The sequence below is a fragment of the Penicillium longicatenatum genome, assembly GCF_028827895.1.
Source record: "Penicillium longicatenatum strain IBT 33135 chromosome Unknown contig_7_segment0_segment0, whole genome shotgun sequence".
NCBI lineage: Eukaryota > Fungi > Ascomycota > Eurotiomycetes > Eurotiales > Aspergillaceae > Penicillium > Penicillium longicatenatum.
Genome location: NW_026643124.1, coordinates 4,696,048 through 4,716,476, shown reverse-complemented (window position 1 = coordinate 4,716,476; position 20,429 = coordinate 4,696,048). Strand labels below are relative to the sequence as shown.

Genomic DNA, 20,429 nt, shown 5'->3' with positions numbered 1-20,429 from the left:
CAAGAAGAGTCAGTCAAGATGGAACCTTGTGAGTGGCACTGGAGATTTGTGGGTTAGGTAAAAAACAGCTTCAGAGACCCGGGCTATAGACTTTATCTTAAATTATCCAGTCTATGATCGAGCCATGCTAGGGTGCATGCGATGCTACAAAGTAGAACGAGTAAACATGAAGGGAATGCGCTTCGCTTCTACACAACGGCTGGTGATTCCTGGAAATTCAATCAGGACGTTGTGTACTTTTTTGCGCAGTTTTGTCTAGTGCAAAGCTTTACATGCGGTTAGAATGAAAATATTTATCAAGTTTCCGAAGTAACACAACCACTGGCTGGTGTGGGAGGTTATGAAGATGGCGACGACTTTTCCATCAAAATTGCCCTACCATCCTCAAGCGCGCGCCATTCTATGCCAGACACAAAGCTCTCAAAATGTTGGGGAATCCCATCGCCATGATGAGGACGCGGACTAAGATAAGAAAGATTGCTGCACTCATCAAACCACGGCTTTCGGCGCTCATAGGTTTGTTGTATGTCTTGTGGGAATTCATGCCGAGTTTTATCGGCAAGAAGATATTCGGCCACTTCTTTCATATCACGATGAACAAGAAGAACTATGCCGTTGGCGTGCCATTCTTTCAGCAAGATGCGTGCCTCTTCCGTTTCGACAATTCCACCGCCGCATGAGACGACATGGCCTTGTGGCCTTGTCTTCATAACCTCCTTCAGAGCAGCGACCTCTCGAGGTCGAAAATTTTCCCAGCCAAAGCGCCGGATTAAATCCGCAGATTTAAGTCCGTTCTGTTCGGCAATCATCTCATCTAGATCGACAAAGGTCCAGGACAACAACTCCGCAAGCCACTTTCCCATGGTCGTCTTCCCTATTCCTCTCATTCCAATAACAAAAATGGACTGGTGGGTTGTCATTGTATGATGAACGACAGGATTTGAACCAATCTTGCTGCTTGGTGCGATATTTGGGTAGTTGTTCACTATGTAATTCAGTCAGAATGCTTGAGGTAAAACTTCGACGTACTGACCGGGTCCTGGCCAGCGGTGAGTATTCAACTAGTCGCTGGTGGTAGGATGGAAATCTGATAAATATGACAATTAGGTTTAACAGTCGGTCGTGGGTCGTGGGTCGGCAATACTGTGATCGACTTACCCCTGGCGAGCATTGAAAATTCATCAGGAGACAATAGCACCACTGGCCAATGATTGTCAATCCCGGCATTGGAGATCTTGGCAATCGGACCCACTCCGACAACAATACGCCAATGTCATGTTTTCAAGTATTTAGCCATGGCTGTATGAATACGATCACTTGCTGCCTTATTTGAGCAAGGTTCGAGGAAGTCGATATCAAAACGAATGTCACTTATGAGTTTCTTCGGATTCTGCGATGTTATGCCGAGTGGTGTGTGCCCCGGCTACAGTCCCCGCCGCGGTCACACCAAAGCAATGCCTCGTGATTTATTTGACTCGTGTCCCGGTATTCCAGAAAGTAATATAGGTGCCTTTGGAATACGTCTACGAATATAGACCCAAAGTATTTTGGGTATTTATGGCATTCTCATGTATGATATGGGCGAGTTGGCCATAGACTTTACAAGGTCCAGCTTACAGGGAAAGTAGACCGTGGAAGAAAACAAGATGATTTATTAACGAGATCCAAAGCTGGGAAAAGAGGAAGATAGAGAAGACGAAAACCCTATAAAAGCCTACCAAACGCATTATCAAGTTTTCTCTAAGCTTACTGAAGACAGCTTGTACCAAGGTTATCTAATCGAATCTTAGCACAACAATAATGCATTCTCGCTATATCGCATCTCGAACATTCCTGATGACATATTTGGGGATATTCATGGATTTTCACCCATACGAGACATATTTATTACAAAAATATCGACCAATGAGTACCAATGAGGCGCTGGAAGAAGTCGTATTTGATGATATTTTCCTGGACGGATGATCTACCATGGGTCGCTCTCGCGTGGTTTAGCCTCGTATCCCCAGAAGATTATTTTCCAATGCGAATCTCGCTCCCCCGCTCTCTCTCTCTCGCATATGTACGTCCGCCGCTGGATACTGTCAACGCCGAAATTTTGTCCTTGGCGTGGCTTGAATCTCGAGTTCTAAGAATCCTGTTTGTAGAGTTTGAGCAAATTCCGCTCCGCCACGGAGCCTACCGGGAGGTCATTTACGATGGCGTAATCAACCTAGAAATTAGAACAAGTTGCCATGTCAGAAATGACTGCAGAAACTTCATCGAATGTCATACGGCAGAAAAGGTGCAATGCAAAAACGCAAATAATTTGTCGAATTTCCGGAGCTCACCAAAACACAGGCAAATGGCTCATCTATAAACATGAACGCCAAGACGTACCAACCCATCTGTGTGGGCGTAGATAGCTTTACTAGGAACCTTGTGAGCACGATAACAAAGGTCAAAGGCAACTAACATATCTAAATTGGTTCAGCTCCAAAATTCATACCATGGCTAATCATGCTCCAGATCAAGTTAACTTGGTTCGCGGAAGACAAGGAGACCATGGCGATCGATTTAGAGCCCAGAATGCTATTTTTGATCAGACATACACTGTTGCTCGTATACTCATCGGGTGTAGGACTCGGCAACCCTAGCTTAATGTGGTCTAGCTCTTTACATGTAGCAGTCATCTGAGTCGTTGGTATGCGTATAGCTGGAGTTGAGTAAATTGACACACGCTAATTTCTTGGCACCTTATGTGATCTGCTCTCTTATCGATCAAATACACCTTTCCCCGGTTGTGCCGGCTTGTTTACCAAGGTATCCTTGAACTATGGCTGCTCTCTACATTGCAATTCGTAGATTTTGTAGCTTCTATCTATAATTAGACAACCATGGCCCGTGAAATGTGAATTTCATACTGGGCCTCGTCGATGACAACTTCATTGTTGTCCTTGTGGCTCCTGTATTTGCCTGAAAGCAATATATAAAGAAGCTTGAAAGGTCTCTTCTGCACTCTTTCATAGCATCACATTGACAGTTTCATAACTTCGAACTTCAATTCGAAGCTTGGCAACTATTAACCATCTTCCGTGATGAAGTCTTTTGTCTACATTCTTACTGCCCTCCTTCCCCTTGCATCGCAAGTGACAATGGCGAGCCCAGTCGCGGATTTCGAAGACTTTTTACTCGAAGACAGAGGGAATGACGGAGACTGGAACCGCCATGATCACCCTGACAATAATTGCAGGATCAAGCACAGCTATCCCTACCACAAGTATCCTTGTGATTCCAGCGGTATTGTTGGAAAGTCGAACGTAGGTGACAATTTTGCACCCGTCTGCAAGTACCAGTAAGGCTTTTGTCTTTCCTTGGGGGTCACACTGGTACTAACAGACCATAAAGGAACTGGTATAAGAACTCGAAGGGTTGGTGGGTCACATCTGAGTTCAAGCCTAGGGGATGCGGTAAGCCTGAGATTTGATTCAATTCGTGCATGACGGCACAAGAGATTTGAGCTAACGAGAATCACAGTTATCCACGTGGGAGACTGCAACTAGATGGTAGAGCAGGCAATCTATGGAAGCTTATTCGAGTGAGATGTTTTCAGTTGATTTATCTTCGCAGTTCTGACTCCAGTCCGCCACTCGTTCTATTGAACTTTTTTGATGAGTGGGTTATTATTCTGCAGAAACGTAAAGGACACGGTGAAAAGTGCAATTGTCGGTTTACGGTTGATTTACTCTTGGTCGAAGTTTTTAAGATATGATTCTTTCAAATCCAAATAAACCCGTCATTCCTTCACTTGCGTTAGATTACTACAATATCTATGGAATTCAAGTAACGTCAGGAATGGTAGAGAAAAAGGCAATCCAATGAGTAAGATTCCCAATTTTCTATATGTGAGACATCTGAACCTTTAACACTGAAATTTACGGAGCTTTATCTGACTTCGTATAATACGCCTCAAGAATATTAATTTCTTCGGGTCCTGTAATAAATTATCTAAAGCAAGGAGTATTATATAAGACGAGCTACCCTGGGGAAGCAATAAATCTCTCAGAAGGCCATTTCGAAAAAGTCCACGGGGTTTTCTGACACGAAAAACTGCTCACAGTCAAAGTTATTTAAATTTGGCATCTCTGCAAGTAAGTCATCGAGGTCTACTGATTCTGCCTCGCGGGCAATGTTTGATCCATCATTCGGATTTTCTTGGCAAAACTGCAAGGACGCATCGAAGTAGCCATCTAGAATACTGCTGAGGGTCTGGGCATCATTCGTCTTCCTTTTTTGCTGTAAAAGAATCAACAAACCTGCTGTTCGAAATGCTTCCCTCATGACAGCTGTATCGTAAATTTCCGCAATTATTTTAATGGTCTGTATAGCCTCATCTAGTCGAGAGAGAGATTCAGCACTGTCTATCGCAAGAAGGGTACTGACGATCTGGAAAGGAACATTTGCGACGTGGCTCCAGGGACAATTTTGGTATGCCAGGTCTTTCGCACAGATAAGAGACCTCGTTATCAGGTTTAAAATGCGATCCATGTCTGACTTGCATACGTCGTAGTGAAGTGCACGGAGTCGTCGAAACACACAAAGCATAAGATTGCATTGTGATAGTACAAACGGGGGCTCCGTATGTGAACTGTCAAGGACGTTAGACAGCATTGCGATGAGCTGGGCGGAATCGAGCGAGTTGTTTGGTTCCAGGGTCTCTGAGAGGGGAAGCAAATTCAGCATTTCAGCTGTATAGTCACCCTCTCGGCATGTTGGCGAAGTGTAGGACGCTCCACGCAGGACAACTCTTGATCGGCCCAAATCGAAAGATATCCAAGTGTTGATATATTGGGCGAACCCAACAAACCTTCTCCGAATGTCTGGATCAACGTTTTGTGGCCTTCGAATGAGAAGTGACCGGGACGGAGACTCTAGATGAAGCCCCGATGCTTCTACTAGGTGTAACAATGAGCAACTAGCCATCCATGCAGTGTGTGGAGAGCTTATCAGCCGCAGGTAGGCCAGTCTGAGAGCCCACCCTGTAATGATACTCAATGATGGTATGCCGGACATTGAACATTGTTCGAGTGTTGATCGAGCTGATTCGACTAAAGGCAATTCTGCAGCGATAGCTTTTCTTCGGGAAAAAAGGTAGCCCATTGCTGCTACACCACATAGAACCGCATCATAAGGCTCCAGTGTGGACTCCCGGGACCACCTCAAATCCAGATTTGCGAAGAAAGTCGCACGGTCGATATAACCGTAGCATGGATCTACCTTGTCGAGGTAAACTTTTGCGAGGCTGGTCATCTCCCCATGTGATACGATATTCAAAATGGATAGAGAAACAAAGTTCCCTGGCAATTGTCGGGCGCCGATATTCCAAGCAAAAACCTTAGGCTCGGGCGCATTGTCTGGGTCAATTTTGAGCCCCAACCCCCTTACAAAAGCAGCACCGGAGTTCAATTCCAAGGATTGTGGCTGTAGCACCTCAAGGCATGGACCTAGGGATCGGTCGCACGGAGATGTTGTATTGTGGAAAAGATTCCCCTGGTCTTCATGAGGCTGGGACCGTTCTTGGCCTGGTAGTAGCGGGTTCTTGTTTCTCTTTTTGCGACCGCCGATATCGTAGAAGCACTCGTACTCGAAGTCACTGCAAGTTTCGCAAGGCCGACGACCGTCACATTTCTTCTTACGGTCTCTGCATAGTCTGCAAGCGACCTTGGATCGGCGGGGGCGTTTCAACGGGTTGGACATAGCGACGGGAATTATGAATATGTCCAGAGGGATCTGGCTTCGCTCGATTAAGCTCCGATGCTGCATTCACCAGTTGACTATAAGGTTACGTGTTGACGTGAATAATTCTTTGAATTTTGAGCCTGCAACCGCATGGAACCCTTGAATAAAAGCCAAAGTAAATTAGCAGGACAAATGCATTCAAAAAGTAAAATTGATGAAACATCGAGACTAACGCGACATAGAGCACGTAACTCATTAGGTAAGCTTCACCAAGTCAGGTGATGTACTTCACATCAAACGATGCTAGTGTCTTCTCTGGTTTTTATCCGCTTATTACCTATTTATTCCGCTTCCACGGTCTCTTCAACTCAAAACCGCTATCGTAAAAACTCAATACGGCTATCTAGAGTCAGTTAACCCCCGAAGCACAGGCTGAACAGCTGTACTCACCAGCTTCAAACGAGGCTTGTGCTGCATAGCGCGGGGGGCGGAGGTCGGAGGGTAATTTGTCGCCGATCATTTTAACTTGTGTGCCAAGAGTGGAAATGCCGAAATGAAGAATTTCTCGCATTCTTGGGCTCGGAAAGCTTGGAGGCATCTTAGTGTGAAACCTTCTAACTCCACGCCCCTAATGTTATCACGTTCGCCCCATATCGGGCCTTTTAATACTTATACATAAATAATTCGGTGGCTCCAAGGTTCAAAGGCTGTCTCTGCTTGATTGAATATCGTGCCAGAGAGGTCTGGTGTATCAGGTGTCTAGACCAACTCAGTAGGCGGTAGATAGACACTTCATCTCTCTTCCTGGATCTTCCTTTCTTCTCATGGCCCTTTCAGCATGCACATAGGATAGCCGTATTCTGCTCTCTGATTTCTCCTTATTTATATTGCACGTAGGGAGCTTTAGTACTTTGGTCAATCGATCTTTAACTCAGCCTTCCGCTATCTATGCACACAATTGATAAGCATCCGGTTCTCAAAGCCAAACAACTTGACCATTGCGTTAAGCTATAAGGCCCTTTCTATTACATGTGTGTGGTAAAAGGTGAGCAGCACTAGGGTCGACTCATTGCTCCCTAGGGAACATCCTAATGGTGTCGAGCATACCGTCCTTTAGCCTTTTTATGAGTACACGGACTCTATGGGCATTCGATTAAATGAGAGGTTTATTCTTTATATCATTTTTGCAAATCCCGAAGTCCAGCCCACCCCAGCAGTAGAGAAGTTCGAGAATCATCAAATTTGCCATGCTTTTGCCGCCTGAGAATGATAATTATCGCCTCCACATACGTCTTACCTTTCGATAGGTACATTCAAGCAGGATGACAGTGTTCCGTGTGTTCTGTCTTGACATCTGCAAACCCCCTCATCGGATCTTGAATAACCTCCGATAAATGTGATCCATTTTAACTGCAGTCAATGTTTGGGTCGATAGATTGCAGGAGACAGATATTTCTACGTCATTGTCATCGAAGTCATGTGCCCGCCATTGAAACGTGGATTAATAGAAACTTTCCACTATCACGCAAGCCTATATGATAATCAGGATCACTTCTAAAACAAGCTCATTGCATAAGTCATCAAGGCCGAAGGATCAACGGGGAAACAAATCTGGAAATCGGACACTCCGGTTTCTTTCCCGGCTATACTTTTATCACTCCACGATTTCCACAATTTGTGCGGGGATTGGTCCCACACGCGGTTTTCCGGACATAATAGAGATATTTAAACGAATATAGAGTATGCTAGAGGAGCTGTCTGGACAGTATTTGTGTGGAGTTCGTGCCTTTCTTCCGTTGTCATCGTACTTAAAATGGTCCAGCTGACTGGGTTCGCGTTGCTGGGGCTCTCTACCCTGTTTTCTGCGAACTAAACCCTCCATACTATGCCGATTTGGCCTGGCAACCGGCTCGCACACTTTCTACATGGACGAATCTTACGGTTCAAACTCGTACAGGAACTTTTGTTGGCATGTTAAATGCTACCTATCCTAATGTTCGGCAGTTCTTACGTGTTCTTTTTGCCCAAGTAAGACTAAGTTTCATTCTCTGCTTTAAAACTTGACAGCTCTCATTTCCTCTCTGTCAGGCTCCGGTTGGTGACCTACGGTGGCTCCCGCCTCATCGGTTGCCCGACTCCTCGAAAAGAATCGATTCGACCCGATACGGCCCGGGTAAGTGACCCGACTCCTGGCTTTTCGAACAACGTGTTGTAGCTGTGAATTGTGGGTACATCCAGTGCTTATATCTCGCTTGCATATAGCATGTCCGCAATATGTTGCCTCAAGCGATGGCATGTGGTCCGAATACGAGCCGACCAGTCTCTTGCTCAATGTAGGCGAAGCTGATAACCAGGGTTCCACAGCCTGGTCTTCAGCTGAAGACTGTCTATCCCTGGCTATCTGGAACCCCTCCCACGCCAACGGATCCTCGAAACTGCCCGTTGCACTATTTGTCACTGGTGGTGGTGGAGTCACTGGTGGAATCGAGGTTCCGTCCCAGCTTCCGTCCCATTGGGTATCACGCTCTCAGGAGCATATTGTGATCACAATCAACTATAGGTTGAATATTTTCGGAAGTGAGAGCTGACCTTGTTACACGGCCTTTTAATGGATGGATTTAACAGATCTTCTTTTCTCCTATATCCCAAATCGAAAGCCCTCAAGGAGAGCTCACTGACTCTGTTGGATGTCCGCGCTGCGGTTGAGTGGGTATGGGAGAATATAGAGGCTTTTGGGGGTGACCCTGCGAACATCATGGTGCGTGGTATCTCTCTTTGGCTTCAAACTCTCTAGTCTTCAACCAATCTAATTTTTCCATTTCGGGGCCAGCTATGGGGTCAGTCTCAAGGGGCCGCGTTGACCCACCTATACACCCTCGCTTTTCCGGACAACCCGCTCGCAGCAAAATTTGGCATCATATCACAGCCCCCTACGGTGACCATCAACCTAACTGAGACAGACGATGTCTATCAAGATTTCCATACCGTCGCCCGAGGGCTTGGCTGTAACTACGGAGATGACGCGGAGGCAGAGCTTGAGTGCATGCGTCAGGTCTCCTGGGTCCAGATCGAGGAGTATATCAATAGGTATAACGGCACCACCTCACTGGCATTTACTAACTATATTCGTTTGTCTGCCCTTCATGAGACAATAAAATTTTGTTTGACTAACCATCTCACATAGCGGATGAGAAGTACATATTTTCAAACGAGACCGCGCGCTATCTGGCTGGCAAGGTTGCCCGAGGACCAGCCATCCGGCCAGACGCATCTAGGGAGCAAGCCAACACTGATGAATCAGTCACTATCGAAGTTGAGGGTGAATGGATTTGTACTGCTTACGAAGATTCAATATTGCGTGCGTCCTTGGGGCTGGAGACATATCGATACTTATGGGCGGGGAACTTCTCCAACATCAGTCCAGTGTCTTATCTTGGAGCTTTCCATTGGTCTGACCTCTTGATGATCTTCGGCACTTATATGACGGATGCTGGTGATATTTCCGAGCTAGAATCCATGACGTCAGAAGCCATGCAGGACTATATCCTTGCCTTTCTCAAAGATTCATCAACTGTCAGTTCCGCGGTCGGGTGGCCGGCTTTCGATGCTAGTGCACCATATGGCGGGCTTGTCTTGGAATTTGGCAACCAGACAGCTGTGAAAAACATCACGGGCAACTTTCTCGAGGCTGGATGTTGGAATTCATCCATATCCTTTCCGATTTATGAGCCTAGGAAGAGAGCAGCGCGGTCATGGTCAGCATAATCCAGGATGTATGCTGTCTTGATTTCAATGCTCCACAGCTCTTCGAAACTATTATGCACAGCCTTTCTTACATGAAAAATTCCCGTGGAATCATCTTTGAATCGAGGCAGGCTTTTTTGGGCTCATTGATGGGCTTGACCAATGTATCTTTTCTTTTAACCACCAGGCAAGGACGGAAAAGCTCGTCTCGTATCAGAATGATAACAAGATATTTGATCTTTAAACCATTAAATTAGTCGATGATTTACAATTACTCAGGAGAGGGAAGGGAGTCCCGAAGATGGCTTCATCTACCTTGTTACCTGCATCATTGAGCCCAATCGCAACCAATCAATATTCCTTCTCACCTACGTCGCCCTGCACCGCAACACTCTCCTACCATACTGGCATTTTTAATTCGCGCTTTAGATAGAATATCCGTAACACCCTTTTTTCAAGTCGACCTCATTGGCTATTAATCCTTCATTCGTACCTAGCTAGTTCCAAATGAGATAACCTCCTCTGCGCACATATGCGGCAAATTGAGAAATATCAGAACAAGAGGCACTTTGAAGACACGCCAGATTCCAATACTCTGTAAGTGAATCTAGATTGTAATTTGAGCTATCTGAAGTGAGCTGTGCTGTGGGAGACCGAAAATGGACGAAGCACATTTGGTACCCTCTCGATGGGTCCACCTAGGGCCAGTTGGAAAAATATTTACCTTGGATTAGTCTTCCATTCCAACCGCCTTCAATTTTCCTCCTTGCTCCAGGTAGTCGAATCCACTGACGGATGCCATTTCAATCGGGCACCTGATAGTCGGGGATGCCAAGTCGCACTTCAGCCCAAGCTCGTATCAATGAACCATGCCGTAAAGAATATATTTCAGCAAATATTGGTTGGAGCACTGTTTGTCTTGTCATGCATCACTGAGCCAACAGCAAAGTTCTGGTAGTCTCGGAACTCCCTGTCATGCCTGTAGTTCTTGTTCATATATGTGAGATCGAGATTAGGCATATGATTCAGCCTTAGTTCACAATGGACGATCACGCTAGATACTGATAAGTTTGGTTTTCTTGTGAACAATGATCTCTTCTACTCATTCTTCGCTGCCCCGCCTATTTGTTGCACACTTACGTCTCGGAGATTCTCTGAAAAGATATGCGGGCAGGATCTAGACATGCGAGGACATCTACCCGCGAGCAAGGGCTGCAATCCTTGGAACCCCTTTGCATTCGTGATCGGTGGTCACCGCTGGGAAAAAGCAGCCTTATATCCTCTCCCGTGGAGGACTAGATCACAATTTCTGGGGCAAGCATAGCCAAGATACGCTCTGACATAAAACTATGAATACTATGGATATATTAGTTGCAACTTAGACCCCTAAAACGCCACGGGCTGGAGATCTATAATCTATAAACCATTCTTGATGAAGAAACACTAAACATGCCTTCCGGCATGGTGCTCCCCGTCATCCGATAGAACCGAAATCTCAATCTGCTTGGTGATTCCCCTCGCTCCCTCATGAATTTGCGTAGGGGAATCAGGGCGGCCAATCGTCGTGCTAGTTTGGGTGCTCTGATCCAGAATACGCTCAACACTATCGTTTTTAGTGTTGTGTGACTTGAACCTGCGCGCGCCTTGGGACTGTCGTGATTTGTTTGGACCGGTCTGGCGACTGAGCTCATAGGATCGAGAGAAGCCACCGCTGGACATCTTTCTCACGGATGAGATGATCAGGGGACGAATGCAGGGAATAGATGATGTGATGATGATGATAGAGTTTTCAATATATGCCCAGCGGATCAGTTCAAGTCCCCCCGACGTGCCTAGGTTCGTAATGCTGGGCACTTGGTTGAGCTTGGTTGTTTTGACGATAGAAGCAACCATAGCCCTGATCCGTCAGCGTCTCACAAGTCAACGGGAAAAGGGCTGACTTACACTACTCCAAGACTGAGCAGTACCATCAAACTAATCTTGATGCGCAGTTTGAGGTTGAGATTCCAGAAAACCACGGTCGGAAAGATAGCGAGGAACAGGTCGGTGGCGGAATTGAAGGCTTGAAATACAGTCAGCGTGCTGTGCAATCCCGAAGCGTCGTGATCCAAATACACTCACTGTTCGAGAAGTAGGCAAAGTTGATCACTGCAGCAGAGTCCCCACAAGTAGTTTTCACCGTGGGATCCCAGAGTACATTCACATTGCGACAGATACTAAGGGGTAACACGGCGGACACAATGTTCCCCACCAATTGAACGACCAGCACGGTCCATAACGCGATCTGATAGTGTTTATTGGTGCCTAGAATCCCTAAAAGGTAGATGATGAAGGCTGAACGGGCAATCGTGGTACTCAGGGTGACAACGGGCACTTGGATGGCGATGTATTTCAGAACCAGGGAAGTATCGTGCGTAAACGGATCTCCTAGCTTGGTACCAAAGCCATGTTTCACGGATAGAGTCAGAAAGACCACGGCGACGATTGCGAGGATCTGCACGAGCAACCCGTTAGCGGAGCAATCAGGACGGACACTAGGGGTGTCAAACCTCAGCAATGATCATCAGCACATCATCCACGTTGAACCGTTTGATCTTAAATTTGGCAAAGACCCGTAAGATAACGATCACCGCGGCGATGATGACGGCAGCCCAGATCCCCTTCTCCAAGGCTGGCCCACCATTGGATTGTGACATTGCTGTAGAAGTAGGGAATTTTAGCAGAACATGATCGAGGGATCTCGAGCCCTTCATTAAAAGGAAAATGCATGCCTTCGATAAACTTTTCTGATAGCGAGCTGAAAGTTGGTGCCGGGGCGAGTTCCGGAAAAGAGCATGAGCCACTGGCTTTTCCATGGGTTCCAGCCATTTTCCTTGCCCTGATCTACCCATGAACCATAAACCCCCGGAGAGCGAGAACCACTGCCTGTGAGAGGTGGAGTCTGGATCGGAACCAATGGGCATCAGGCATGGATGTGTGTTGCGAGAAGGTGAGTGGAGCATGTCGAGAGAACAAGCGGCGATTGGTCGACAGCCACCCACTTCCATCCACTTCACGGGCCTGATTTTCCTTTCTATTACCAATTTGAGACACTCGATCGATCCGGAGGCTCGTGGGCCCTGAAATTGAGGCAAGTGGGCGCTTTTTGACTTCCGCCACCGTCCGCTTCGATTTCACAGGACGTCCATTCTTTCTAAAAATTCTAACTTTGGACCATTCTATGATACTTCTATTTGACGCCAATCTCCTGCCTCGGTTCACTGACTGGCCTCATGTGCCGAGAGGAGGATTTTGGCGTTGCCTGTAACCTCCGTCTCTGGGACCGGACAAATCCTAATAGATTAAAGATCCCAGCTTTCCCAAGGTTCCCACTCGGCTTTACTCCGGCGGATCCCTCATGTCCACAGGTGTGAATGTGTACTATCGAAAACTAGACGCACTTGGGAATACCTCCGAACTGTCCACAGAATAGATGGAAGGAGGCGTTTGATAACGCCGAAGAATGTGGCCTCCTTCTTCCCATAAATTGGAGTTGATGATCCGTAATATCCCCGATCTCCACGCTTTTTTCTCTTTTTCTTCCCACCCCCACATCATGAAGTGGTTGATCCTGGCTCTGGCCTCCACGGCGATCGCTGCTGAGTCTCAGTGCCGCTGCTTGCCTGGAGATGACTGCTGGCCTTCTTCATCGGACTGGTCGTCCTTGAATCAAACCGTCGGAGGCCGTCTGGTCGCGACCGTCCCAATTGGAAGCCCTTGCCATGCGCCCACCTACGATGCGGCCGCATGTGCTGCCTTGCAGGCCAACTGGACTCTCCCGCAAACTCAGTATGTGATTCCATGAGATGTCGAGGCATATCACGATGCTAATATCCAACAGCCTGGACTCATCTTCTTCGGTGATGCAAACATATTTCGCCAATCAGAGCTGTGACGCGTTCACTGCAAAGAACCGTCCGTGTTTGCTGGGAAATTACGTCAATTATGCGGTCAACGTGTCCACAAGCGAGGATGTTGTGTCGGCAATCAAGTTCGCCCAGAACAACAACATACGCTTCGTGGTCCGTAATACCGGGCATGAGTAAGTGGGGAGACGAGCACTGTCTTTTTCGAAGGTCGTGGCTGATCGCTTCAAGTTACCTTGGCCGTTCCACCGGCGCCGGTGCTTTGTCTGTTTGGACGCACCACCTGAACAACATTGAACTTCAAGACTGGTCCGATTCGACTTATCAGGGTCCCGCTTTCAAAGTCGGAGCCGGAGTACTCGGATATCAGATCCTCGAGGCTGCCACCGCGAAAGGTTTAGTTGTCGTCACCGGTGAATGTCCCACCGTAGGATTGGCGGGTGGCTATACGCAGGGAGGTGGTCACTCTGCTCTTAGCACTGCCTTTGGTCTGGGCGCTGATCAGACCCTGGAATTTGAAGTCATCACCGCCGCTGGAAAGCGTGTCACTGCCTCCCGCTCGCAAAACGCTGATCTCTTCTGGGCCTTGAGTGGTGGTGGTGGCGGCAATTACGGTGTGGTGATGTCCATGACCGTCAAGGCTCATCAGGATGCTACTATCGGCGGTGGTGCCCTGGAGTTTACTGCAGCTGGCGTCACACCCGAGGTCTTCTTGGAGGGAGTCTCCCTTTTCCACCATCTCCTTCCCCAGATGATTGACAGTGGCGCCTCGGTGATCTACGAAATGACTTCCAGCTTCTTTGCCATTAGCCCCCTGACTGCCTATAACCAGACCTCCGACGATGTCAAGGCTATTCTTCGGCCATTCGTCTCGGGTCTTGCCCAGCTGAACATCACTGCCCAGGTGGCCTACACCCAGTACGACTCATACTATGACCACTACAACAAGTACATGGGTCCTTTGCCGTATGGCAATCTGGCTGTGTCATCCTACCAGTACGGTGGTCGTTTGATTCCCCGGAGTGTGCTGGAGAACAACTCCACCGGTCTGGCAACAGTGCTCGGCAATTTGACTGCCCACGGTGTGATTGCCGTGGGCGTTGGTATGGATGTCTCCCACCCCGGAAATGTCTCCAACGCCGTCTTCCCCGCATTGCGGAATGCCGCTGTTACGATGCAAATCGGCACTGCATGGAATGAAACCGCGCCATGGTCGAAAATGGTAGCTGACCAATTGAAGATCACCAACGAGTACGTCCCACAGTTGGAAGCCGTCACCCCCGGTAGTGGTTGCTACCAGAATGAGGGAAACTTCCGCCAGCTTGATTGGAAGGAGACCTTCTTTGGCAAAAACTACAGCCCCCTTCTTTCGATCAAGCGCAAGTGGGATCCTACCTCTTTCTTCTATGCGCTCAAGGCCGTGGGAAGTGACTCGTGGGATGTCTCAAATTCTGGTCGGATGTGTCGTGTTTAAAGTGAAGTCGGGCGAGACGTGCCTAGGCGGTGGAAATAGATGGGCAGACACTTCAGAGGGATCGGAGGTGTTGTAATAAATCCGGTATCCATAATATACATACATACTCGACACGGATAGTAAGATGGCTTGTGCATATAATGATTCTCGCGGTGGGGTTCCAGCCCGGACCTTTTGACCTCGGGATACATCAATTGATACTAAAATTTGATACCCCTCCGACGCCAGGCGTCTCTCCCAAATTATCCGATATTATGTATTCCTTTCGTGGTTTCAATTCTCTTCATGCTTGGCATGAGTCAACATGCCAGACTGTTAACCAAGACGGGTAAGTGGGGCGCAGAGATTAGCGTTCCAAGACGCGTAATACACCAAGCCTCAAGCCCTCCGCGCTACAACTTTTGCAAACTCTAAATTTGTAATTTTGAACAGTTTTTCCAAGCAGATCACTTCCAAGGTTCCAGGCCTCCCCTAGGCAAATTCACCTTGCCAATTATTTCTCAAAGTTCCGCTGACACATGACGGAATCCACTAAAGAAGCGCTTGAGAAGCCAAACCTGGAGAGGGGCCAAAACAGAGACAACCCAACCAAGCAGCCGGGCGCGGCAAGTTACAGTCATCAAATCAGATTAGATGACGGCACTCGAATCACGTTCAAGACCCACGGCTTTAACCGCCGAGTGATCCTTTCCGATCAATCAGGTGACTCAAACGCATCAAGTTGCGTCGAGAGTTGGAAAGTGAAAAAGCCCAAGATGAATCCGTGGCCATCTTCCTTATTCACTCACACTAGTGGATATTGCAGCCCCAAACCCCATTTTCGCGTCAGGGCTCATGCATCATGCATAGGGTGAGAACCGCGAAAGCCTAAAAAACAACAATCCACAGCTATCACCACACATCGGTGTGTCCTATCCCAAAGACTTTGTAATGAATATTACGATCTCGGAGTCAAGCTACCCTGGTGCCAGATGTTATTCTCTGTCAAACGCTACACGCCACCCGGCCTAGAAGAGTAGCTTGGGTGACAACCGATACATCGCTTGGATCAACTCAATGACTTTCGGTTCTGTCGGCACCACGGCCGAATTTCATTTCTTATTCCTCCGAATTTGGCAGCGCAGAAAAGATTTTTCCTTTTACAAAGAATTCGAGCTACAGCGGGGCTGATTGATAGACAGGTAGGATCCACTAAGGATGGAAGAAAACATCAAAACGCCATCAGCTGTGCCTGTGCCGGAGTTCGTAGATTGCCATGGATTTGCTTTCAATCGGAGCCAAAGAACAATAACCCAGCAACACTAGAATGTAAACAAGACCCAGTCCACTGTACCTTGCGGTTGTTTGTTTCTGCCAATTTTATAGATACTTTTTCTTTGGCATTCAAGAACCAATCCGAACTCGTTGCACGGACATCATGGGCTCGGTCGTCGATCGGCTCAAGGGCCGCAAGGCGACTCACATCGTCGACGATCTTCGTCCCGTCGACAAGAGTGATGCCCAAATGCCTCACTCGGGTAGCCTGGAGGCATTCAACCAAAATACTGAATCACCCCCCACGGAGGTCACCAAAGAATCCCTCAATCAGAATGGGAACCTATCTACCCCGGCGGGTACTCTGCATAGCTGAGCTATACCCCCGGAAGAGAGGTGCGTGATGCCATCAATTTTTCCTGGGGATACACACAAAAGTACGAGGCAATCGCAGCTACCTGCCTCGTCATTCTCCTCATTCCTTCAATCTTGATGTGGAGATATTACCGTGTAGTTAGGAAACAGAACAATGGTATGACGTTGTAACGGTGTATAGTAACATTCGCCGAGCTGGTCAGCACTTTGCCACGAAGCTCAGCACTTTACGAAGCATCAGCGATGAATTACTGAGAATCAGCTAGTCCACGTCAACGTTTCTACATGCCTTACAAGGTGAAAAAGCAGTTAAGATGATATAATGAGGGTGGTAAGGGCAATGGGGGACTGCAGCATGTTTCTGCAGCTCTTGGGAATAGAGGGGAGGTTCTCCACTGTACATTTATATTTTGATCGCGACTTGATTCGAGTATGAATTCAAGCTACGTTGAAACTTCATTTAAAGCTCATGTAAATCTCAATGAGTTTGGTCCGCATGATGTATTGGAAGCTCAGCCATCAACATACGTTAATCCATACTGAGAGTAAGTCAACGCTGGGATCATATGCCCCGGGATGGCACTTCGATTCTCGTCACCCAAACACCCCAGTTCGTTGGAAGGCTACATTATAGTAGCATTTCATTGCTCGGGTGAGTCATGATTCATTCTTAGAGTTTCTTGAAGTCTGAATGATAAATATCCTTGGCATCGGAACGCAGGTGCGAGATTGCTTTTCGTTCGGTCATATCGGCCATATCGGCCCCAACTACAAATCATCAGGGCACCTCGGCCGAAAAGAAGTTGTTTGGCTATAAATGAAGCCAATGATATCTCAACTACCTGTAACACAGGACTCTCTCTCACCTCTTGAAAAACATGCCTTTGCTGAAAATCTTGATCTGCGGAGGGGGCATTACAGGAAATGCTCTCGCATTTTGGCTTTCCAAACTTGGCCACCAGGTCACCGTCATCGAGCGTTTCCACGAGCTCCGCGTAACGGGTCTACAAGTCGACCTCCGTGGCCATGGCATTGAGGTCTTGCGAAAGATGGGCTTGGAGGAAAAGTTTCGAGCTCATTCCATCAAAGAAGCAGGGTTGGCTTTTGTCGATTCCCGGGGAAGACAATGGGCGTATTTTCCTGCAAATCGCTCCGGTCAAGGCTTGCAAAGCTTCACCACCGATTTTGAGATCATGCGGGGAGACTTGTGTCAAATGCTTCATGATGCCACCGAAGGCCGTGCCACATACATCTTCGGAACTTCTATTCAAACCATCACTGAACAGCCGAGTTCCGTAAAAGTGGCATTCTCAAACGGTCGTAACGATTGTTTTGATTTGGTCGTTGGTGCTGATGGACAGCGGTCCCGCACACGTCAGTTGATCATGGGCCCCGAAGAGGCAGATCCTTTCCATTCTTTGGGGATGTATGGTGGATACTTCACCATCCCCAGAAAAGTGCAAGAAAATGAAGCATATGCTGCGACAGCCTACATCGCCCTAGGAAGTCGATTTCTCATGACGCGCAGACACGATCCTCTTAGAATACAGGCTTATATGTTCTGCAAATTCGACCCCAAACGCATCGAGTGCAGCCGGACTAGGGCCGATAGCGAAAAGAACGCATTGAAGGATATCTTCCGTGACGCCGGCTGGGAAAGTGAGAAAATCCTTCAAGCGCTTGATGTTGCCGACGATTTCTACGGAGACGTGAGCGGCTTCATCAAAATGAGCTATTGGTCGCGCGGACGTGTTGTTCTAGTCGGCGATGCAGCGTATGGATCATCCGGTATGACAGGCATGGGCACAACATCTGGTCTCGTTGGTGCCTATGTGCTGGCTGGGGAGATTAGCGAAGCATTTGACCGATCCTCTGAAGACATGCCTGCGGGAAAGCTCATCGCCGCTTTGGAGTCTTACGAAAACAAGTTTCGACCTTTTATGAATCAAGTCCAGGAAGGCTTGTCGGATAATTATTCGGCTGGTTGGGATTGGGTTTTATCAAAGCCTCTCATCATCACCATCTGCTATCTCCTCTTAGCGATGGCATCCTATCTGAGACTTGACATAATTGCCCAGTGGTTCCTTTGCGAAGATATTAAGGATTGGGACCTTCCTGCCTATCCAAGCATGGTCGATGCTTGATATGCATGATATGTTGTAGCTACGATAGAGCCGTCTGTTCTCAGTGTACTATGCTACCTTTCTTTTCTTGCGTAAGACTTCTGTTCCTTTTTGTCCTTCTAGTTCTATGTATTGGATATTTTGCATTAAGACGCAATGATTTAACTATGATCAATCCATTGCTGGAACAGATTTGAAGTTAGAAAATCAAAACTGAGAGGGTCGTCATTAAAACCCCCGAAGTCGGTGCCCATGGCCCCTGGGGATGTCACAGTGCCATGATAGATCCATGATTCAAGTTCCGGGTCCATGCAATGATCCTCTTTGTGGCCGGCTAGCTCTGTAAGAATTTGGTGACATACTTTCAGGCTTTCTGTGGCAGCATTTGACATGGCCTCCTCAGCCGATGATCCATTGAATAGAGCCTCAACCTGAGCTGTTGCCATACTAAGAAATACATATCCTTTCACATTGGTCTCCCCGCAAGACATTCTCTCCTTTGCGTATTTAACAACCCTGTGAGCATCTTTGATCAACACCTGCTGATATGCGCGGTGTCTGCTCTTTGCGAGGATTGAAATTTCGCTATTGAAGCTAGAGTTCAACTCCAGATAGAGCATCAGCGCCCCCCGTGTGATGATATCCCGAAACATGCCACCTCCGTTGATGAGCAAGCGGCAGTAGAGATGATCATCAAGAAGTGCGATAAGGTCTAGAGCAACGTCCAAGCACACTTGGTGTGAGTGGGTGTAGAGTTGATTTTCCCTAGCTTTTACAGCATACATGAAATGGAGGCATAAGATGAAGCGACGGAGCAGGTGACTGCAAAAGCTCTGCGTAAATTGGCTAGGTGGCTGCTGGCTCCACGACACTTCGCGTTCGATTGCCACAGCAGTCTTCCGAAATGCAGTAGAAAGTGCATTCCCCAAGGCCAATATTTCCTTATATTCCGGCTCCTCTTGTAGGCTATTTATGACAATGACAGCTTGTGTCCTCAGAGGGAGAGATTCGGCCAACAAGTGCTGAAAGGATAACTGTGGCTGCGCTGTTAGGTATGTTTGCTCCAGATTATCTTGACGGATTGTTGAATTGGCATCGAGAATTTTGCCAGACGGCGGTAGCGTGTTGTAGTCCGCATGGGTTATCATGGGTGCCATTCCAGAATCAAGGGCGGCTTGGACGTTCATTTCAAGAATCGTGTACCAAAGCTGTCTGCGGATTTCCTTTTGCCCAGCACTCATATCCCCCAGATGGTCTGGATCCTGATGTAGTCCCATTTGCATGGCCATTCGAATGAGCGACCCCACCGAAATCCATACAATATCGGCACCTACCCGGTTGACTTGACGAGCGAGAAGGAGAAGACAATGTACCTGAATGCCCTTGATTGTCAAACGATCTTTTTCCATTGGGGCGGAGAGCCACGTCTGCGAGATGTGCAGCCACGTTGGTGTTTTAGAACACAATTCTTCACGAACACCAGCGTCATTATGCATCATGCCGGTGACAGACATCAGGAGAAGTAGCTCCACTAGGAAGGAGCCTTTGGCACCTTCCAGGTCATCAATGCAAGCAAGGTATTCCATCATAAATGTGGGATAGTGGAGGATCGGGTAGCATGTTTCAGTTGTAGTGAAGTATAGCTGCACCAATTCATCGATGACTTGGCGACGGGGGAACGTTCGATATAGCCCCGCGGGGAGACAGCGTCGGTTCGGGCGGTCCCTTTTGATTTCCCTGGCTAGTTCTTTACATTGCCCCATCATCTTAGACACTTCATCTTCGGAATCATGGTTGGCCTGCTGGAATAAGCCGTTTTTGTAATGCGACATTGGC

The 20,429-nt window shown here is 47.6% G+C and overlaps 9 protein-coding genes across 9 annotated transcripts; 4 read left to right on the top strand and 5 right to left on the bottom strand.

The window, feature by feature from the left end:
- Positions 1-338: 338 nt before the first annotated feature.
- Positions 339-920, bottom strand: N7484_012033 (shikimate kinase; the record flags this gene model as incomplete). Its single annotated transcript, XM_057122420.1, has 1 exon — positions 339-920. One exon carries the CDS (start codon positions 918-920, stop codon positions 339-341), a length of 582 nt encoding a protein of 193 aa, XP_056968174.1.
- A 1,208-nt stretch (positions 921-2,128) lies between these two features.
- On the bottom strand, positions 2,129-2,546 carry N7484_012032 (uncharacterized protein; the record flags this gene model as incomplete). Its single annotated transcript, XM_057122419.1, has 3 exons — positions 2,129-2,212; positions 2,380-2,450; positions 2,489-2,546. 3 exons carry the CDS (start codon positions 2,544-2,546, stop codon positions 2,129-2,131), a joined length of 213 nt encoding a protein of 70 aa, XP_056968173.1.
- Positions 2,547-4,041: 1,495 nt separating this feature from the next.
- N7484_012031 (putative C6 transcription factor) lies at positions 4,042-5,736 on the bottom strand (the record flags this gene model as incomplete). Its single annotated transcript, XM_057122418.1, has 1 exon — positions 4,042-5,736. The coding sequence occupies one exon, from the start codon at positions 5,734-5,736 to the stop codon at positions 4,042-4,044; it is 1,695 nt and encodes a 564-aa protein (XP_056968172.1).
- Positions 5,737-7,542: 1,806 nt separating this feature from the next.
- On the top strand, positions 7,543-9,483 carry N7484_012030 (uncharacterized protein; the record flags this gene model as incomplete). The annotated part of the gene is made up of 6 exons (XM_057122417.1): positions 7,543-7,746; positions 7,807-7,891; positions 7,981-8,278; positions 8,344-8,476; positions 8,549-8,846; positions 8,903-9,483. Coding segments are annotated over 6 exons (1,599 nt in total), but the record flags the coding sequence as incomplete, so codon positions are not given.
- A 1,422-nt stretch (positions 9,484-10,905) lies between these two features.
- N7484_012029 (uncharacterized protein) lies at positions 10,906-12,158 on the bottom strand (the record flags this gene model as incomplete). The annotated part of the gene is made up of 4 exons (XM_057122416.1): positions 10,906-11,359; positions 11,407-11,524; positions 11,584-11,956; positions 12,012-12,158. 4 exons carry the CDS (start codon positions 12,156-12,158, stop codon positions 10,906-10,908), a joined length of 1,092 nt encoding a protein of 363 aa, XP_056968170.1.
- Positions 12,159-13,057: 899 nt separating this feature from the next.
- On the top strand, positions 13,058-14,841 carry N7484_012028 (putative isoamyl alcohol oxidase; the record flags this gene model as incomplete). Its single annotated transcript, XM_057122415.1, has 3 exons — positions 13,058-13,290; positions 13,343-13,543; positions 13,599-14,841. 3 exons carry the CDS (start codon positions 13,058-13,060, stop codon positions 14,839-14,841), a joined length of 1,677 nt encoding a protein of 558 aa, XP_056968169.1.
- Positions 14,842-16,258: 1,417 nt separating this feature from the next.
- Positions 16,259-16,725, top strand: N7484_012027 (MFS general substrate transporter; the record flags this gene model as incomplete). Its single annotated transcript, XM_057122414.1, has 2 exons — positions 16,259-16,454; positions 16,652-16,725. The coding sequence occupies 2 exons, from the start codon at positions 16,259-16,261 to the stop codon at positions 16,723-16,725; spliced, it is 270 nt and encodes an 89-aa protein (XP_056968168.1).
- Positions 16,726-17,348: 623 nt separating this feature from the next.
- N7484_012026 (uncharacterized protein) lies at positions 17,349-18,614 on the top strand (the record flags this gene model as incomplete). Its single annotated transcript, XM_057122413.1, has 1 exon — positions 17,349-18,614. One exon carries the CDS (start codon positions 17,349-17,351, stop codon positions 18,612-18,614), a length of 1,266 nt encoding a protein of 421 aa, XP_056968167.1.
- A 140-nt stretch (positions 18,615-18,754) lies between these two features.
- N7484_012025 (putative C6 transcription factor) lies at positions 18,755-20,425 on the bottom strand (the record flags this gene model as incomplete). The annotated part of the gene is made up of 1 exon (XM_057122412.1): positions 18,755-20,425. The coding sequence occupies one exon, from the start codon at positions 20,423-20,425 to the stop codon at positions 18,755-18,757; it is 1,671 nt and encodes a 556-aa protein (XP_056968166.1).
- Between the last annotated feature and the right edge of the window lie 4 nt (positions 20,426-20,429).